The sequence below is a fragment of the Benincasa hispida genome, chromosome 1 (genome assembly GCF_027475165.1).
Source record: "Benincasa hispida cultivar pf3 chromosome 1, pf3_genome.v1.1, whole genome shotgun sequence".
NCBI lineage: Eukaryota > Viridiplantae > Streptophyta > Magnoliopsida > Cucurbitales > Cucurbitaceae > Benincasa > Benincasa hispida.
In genome coordinates this window covers 41,667,672-41,672,756 of record NC_143478.1, presented here as the reverse complement: position 1 = coordinate 41,672,756, position 5,085 = coordinate 41,667,672, and the positions used below count along the sequence as shown (strand labels likewise).

The window sequence follows — 5,085 nt, the reverse complement described above, 5'->3', positions numbered from 1 at the left end:
TTGCAGCACAGAAAGTTAATAGAGGAAGAAAATGTCAAAGAATCAATCACATTTCATGAAGGTCGAGGTTAGTCGTCATTGGCGAGAAGATTGATGTTGCTCCATTTGACAACCATTTTGTTTTTTAATTTTTGAAAATTAATCAATATCAACACTACTACCCAACACCTTTCATGATAAATTATGAAAAAAAAGAAGTTTCTAAAACCTTGATTTTAGAATAAAGGTCGAGGTTAGTTTGTATTATCAAGACGGTTGACAATGCTTCATTTATTTTCGTTCCATTTGAGAACCATTTTGTTTTTTATTTTTATTTTTAAAAATGGAGTGATATCAACGATACTACTTCCACCACCTCTATTTTTCTTGTTTTATTACTTATTTTTAAACAAATTATGAAAAAAAATAGTTTCTAATTTTATTTTATTTTATTTTATTTTTGAGTAAGATGAAGATAAAGGCCAAAAACGAAATGGTTATTGAGACATGTGAATGGATACTTTCTGTTATAATATTTTCTATTTTATTTGAAGAGTGAAGAAAACCTTTTTCATTTGTTAATATTATTGCTTTTTTTTTTTTTTTTTTTTTTTTTTTTTTTTTTTTTTTAAATTTGCTTGTCCAAACATTGTTTAACAGACACATGTTCTTAAAGTACACATGAATTGTCAAGGTTGCCTGCAGAAAGTAAGAAAACTTCTCAAAAGGATCGAAGGTAAACAACAATGGCTTCCTTTTTTATTATTTCGTTGTATTTAAGAACTAATCTATAGTTTCTCTTTTCTAGATCGTATATTAAGAAGTATGGACACCTTAGTTTGAATAACATCTCAGAGTTTTTTAGATTGTATCTTCTGTTTTTAACTTAAAAAAAGTTGATAACTTCAAAAAAAATTAATTTCTTCTTATGTGGAATTTTCAGGTGTTTATAAGGTAAACATAAATTCTGAACAACAAAAGGTCACGGTCACAGGCAGTGTGGATTCAACCATTTTGATAAAGAAGCTTCTCAAATTAGGCAAGCATGCTGAACTTTGGTCTTCAACTTCCAAACAAGATGAAGCTGAAGAAGCAAACCTAAGAAAAAACATAGACAACCAAATGAAAGATGCAACAGAACCCTTCTATAGCCTCCAAAATCAGTATATGCTCCCAATATTTGATAGAGTATTCAATAATCGGTCGCTATTTGAACGTTACCTCGATCAAGAAAGTGGCATGTCAAGCAGTTTCCGATATCATCCAGTCACTACAGCTGCAGCACAGAAGGCAAGAGCTTACTGGGAGAATGAAAAGCTAGGAAACCAGATGATATCCGTGGCTCATAATGTAGGTATTCAAGGCGATCAGTTTGACGGTGTTCCAGATGGCGCATATGTTCAAGACTACCGATTTGGCATCTTTCCAGATTTCCCTTATGCTTGACTGATATACATCAGAACGAGAAGCCATTAAAGGCAATGATGAGCAGCTAACAACCAACAGACTAGTGAGACAAACAACATATGAAGAAGTGTGATGAATGAAAGGAGCTTGTTTAGGTCTATTTTCATATGCATATTGTCAGTATTTCATCCACTCAAGTATATTTAGGATTAGTAGAACTAATTTAACTGTTAGACAGATACTTTGCTTTCACTTCAACTTCATACCTTTATCAAATTTCTGCTTTCATCAGTAAGATGTTTGGTATTGAACTTTCATGAGCAGGGGCTCCCAAGAAATGGATTTGGTAGTAAATGTATGGTATATTTAGATACACTCTCAAGGTTCTAGGTTCAAGTACTAGGAAAAAGAAATTAGCAATTTAGAATCATTCTTGTCTATCAGAGCTGGCCTTGGGATGGGCAAAGCATATCCAATATCAGTGGGATGGATTATGAACATAATATAAGGAGTAGGCCCTATACTTGCATACTCCAATTTATAGAAGAAATATATGTGAGCATAGGAACTAAAAACGTGTGTGTATCAAATCAAATCCTCTGTTTTCTACTTTCATAGAGCAAAATAGAACCCAAAATTCAAAACCTATTTGCATTAAAATAGTGCAATCCTGCCACTATTTTCTAAAAGGGCTAGGATCATTCAAGAATTCTGGAGACTAGGCATGCATATCCTCCTATATATGAAATGAGAGAAATGGAGAAAGAGAGTTTACAGAAGCATAGAACATGAATCAATATATTTGTATGATACTCGTGGGATCTGCCCAGAAGAATTCTGATAAACTATATTGTAGCCATAAGATAGATATGAACACTAAGCCAAGAGTCTATAAGTAAATAAAATTCATAAATGGAGGCAAAAAGAAAAATTTATACTCATCGCTTCTGTGCTTTCCTTCGCCGAGACTGTGCTTTCTGCCACTTCTTTTGGGGAACCAGTTTGCTTTTTGGTTTCAACTTCAGTTCAGGCGAGTACTTAAAATTTGGATCTCTCATGCGTGCTTGTATATCCTTGAAAAACTGAATATTCAATTTCTTCTGCCCTTCCTGTCTGAGCTCTGCATATTCAGGTCCTGAGACTATGTTTTCAAAAGCTCCTATCAAGATATCTATATCAGTTATGACCTCCCACACATTGGTATAACGACCATCCGGCCCTTTCTTTAACTTCTTCAATGCATTCTCGACAGCAAGTTTCCTGGCTTGTTTTCCAGGGGATAACTCTTCTGGTTCCTGTTCAGATTTCAAGAGTTCCGAAATTGTTCGGTATTTAGATGTTTCCTCAAATTCGAATAGTCTATCTATGTATTTGTCACTATTTTCATTGGGGTAGGCCTCTGTAGGAATATCATCATCATCGTCACCTTCACTACCAGTCCACAAGGTCTTCTCTTCATCGCTCCCAGACCAAACACTCCATAATTCATCACTGTCATCAGCATCAATCAAGTCAGAGTGTTCTTTTGCCTGCTGCCTTACCTTTCTTATCTCATCTTCGAGATGATTTTTTTTCTCTTCTTTATTGTCTGCCTCAGCATCACTGTCAGTCCATAAAGTAGATTCTTCTTCATTCATCTGCTTTTCCCAGGCTTTCCTAAATTCCTTATCACCAGGCCGGACATTTCCAAAGAGGTCATAATGTTTGCGCTCCCCACGAGAATATGATCTTGATGCTGCAAAAAATATGAATATAGCAGGTGGTCATAAGCAGAAGCAGAAGTCCTTAACTGAAAATTACAAAGGTTTGAAGAGGGTAAAATCAAATACGTTCAAACAATTTAATGCTTAAGAAACAAGTATAATCCTTCTCTGACAAATATTCAATATCTCCTCTCCTTTTCTGCATTTTTGTTGTTTTGCACATCCAAGTCCAAACATGGTGATAATGACATGCCTTTAATCTGAAAGAGTTCTGAATGAGTTCGCCCTCTCAATTTCAGTACTTGACAAGTGTAGTACCAAAGCCAATTTCTAAATGGCATACGACTAAATTGGGGCCAAACTCTCACTTCCCATATCACATGGTTTCAGAGTAGCATATGCAATCAAACATAATATTTCCCATCCCAATATTCCATCGATTTGCGCAAATTATTGCTGGTTTTTAGCACAAGCAGCCACAAGATTTGCTATGACTTTTTAACTGTCGTGATTCATCTAACTATAACTGAGACTTTTGCTTCAGCTCAATATCTACTGACGGAAGCTAACTTTAATACCGGAGATAATTTTAGAGAGATGCTGTCATGTGTTTGGCTGGAGACAAAGAGTATTGATTAATGATGGAGAAGGTTTTGTTACACTAACTGGTTCAGGACAAGGGAGGAACTTTTTGACATGTAGGGTGGAGTTCAATAATTATCCTTTACCTATCATTCTTATTGATTAGAGTCCTAGTTTGAGTTTTTGTCTGAGCATCTCTCGTATTGGGCTTGTCTTTTCTCAATGAAAACTTGATTTCATCCCAGATATATTTTTCTCATCTCAAAAGGCAAAAGCATGGCCAACCAGCATACAGAAAAGAGACAAAGTATTATCGTCAATAAACAAGAAATCTAGTAAGCCATCCCATTTAACACAAAACCAACATTCACTGACAAGCAAAAGACATAAATTCCCAAACAAATAAAGAGCAACAGCAGATATCCATAACAACATGGATAGCCAGCCAAGACTTCAATGATGACCAAGCCAAAACTACTGAAAGCCAGAAATGAAAATTCTGCAAATGCCCAACGATAGCTTCTCTCAGGACTTTTAACAAACAGATGGTGCCCACAACAGATTAGTCTACGACCAAATGGTGCTACCACAACCAATCAACATAATTTCCAAACTTCATAATGAACACCATCACCGTTCACCAATCAACCCCATAACAAAGCCAACAAGTTCAGAAAAGTAATAAATTGCAAGGTGCAAATTTTGAGCCACCAAAACACTTGCCTTGGTAATTTGGACGAAACCCACAATCAACCCATGTTCTTGAACTTCTTGCAGCATCTTCTGGGACGGCTAGCAATCTGAAGAACGCAAAAAGGCAATTGGTTAGATTTTTATTATTTCTTTTTTCTGTAAGAAAGTGTTGGATTCGATATCGAAACAAAAACCCAATATGCAAGTAGAAGTGAGAAACATGAAAAATGAGTTAATCTGATCACAAAGTTTTGGAGAGAAGAGAGCTGGCCTTGAAGAAGATGAGTGAAGAATGTGGAGAAGGCGGGAACGGAGCCTACAAACAATCATTTTCTACATCGAATGTGGATTTTTCTCGACGGCTTTGTGAAACCATTATTATAAATTTACTCTTCTCTTCCTTTTCGTTTCCTTTGAATTTTTAACTTTTGAGATTTTTATTTGAATAAGAATTCACTTTTTTATTTGATTTTTTTTTACATTTGAAATTTGTTACGTCCGTAGTATTAAATTTCCGATATATCGATATTTCTATCAATATTTTCATATTTGTATGTACATGATATTGATATGAGGAGTGAATCAAAATTTACATTATGCTGTAGAAAAATCCACGAAACATAATAATTATCAACAAAATTTTACTAATGTAAATATAATATAAATAATAGATGTGTTAACTTGTTCACAAATGATAAAATGTTTATTTACTAATTTTTTT

At 34.6% G+C, this 5,085-nt stretch overlaps 1 protein-coding gene across 2 annotated transcripts; it reads right to left on the bottom strand.

Moving 5' to 3' along the window:
• Positions 1 to 879: 879 nt before the first annotated feature.
• LOC120070299 (glutamyl-tRNA (Gln) amidotransferase subunit C) lies at positions 880 to 4,781 on the bottom strand. Of its 2 annotated transcripts, XR_016523873.1 has the most exons (5): positions 4,636 to 4,781; positions 4,395 to 4,471; positions 2,325 to 3,121; positions 1,201 to 1,425; positions 880 to 1,077 (listed from the first exon to the last, which is right to left on the bottom strand). XR_016523873.1 is itself a non-coding variant. In XM_039022216.2 (4 exons), the coding sequence occupies exons 1-3, from the start codon at positions 4,692 to 4,694 to the stop codon at positions 2,325 to 2,327; spliced, it is 933 nt and encodes a 310-aa protein (XP_038878144.2). In that variant the 5' UTR covers positions 4,695 to 4,781; the 3' UTR covers positions 880 to 1,425. The 2 variants fall into 2 exon arrangements, 1 of the variants encoding a protein (XP_038878144.2); XM_039022216.2 differs by having other exon boundaries at positions 880 to 1,425.
• Between the last annotated feature and the right edge of the window lie 304 nt (positions 4,782 to 5,085).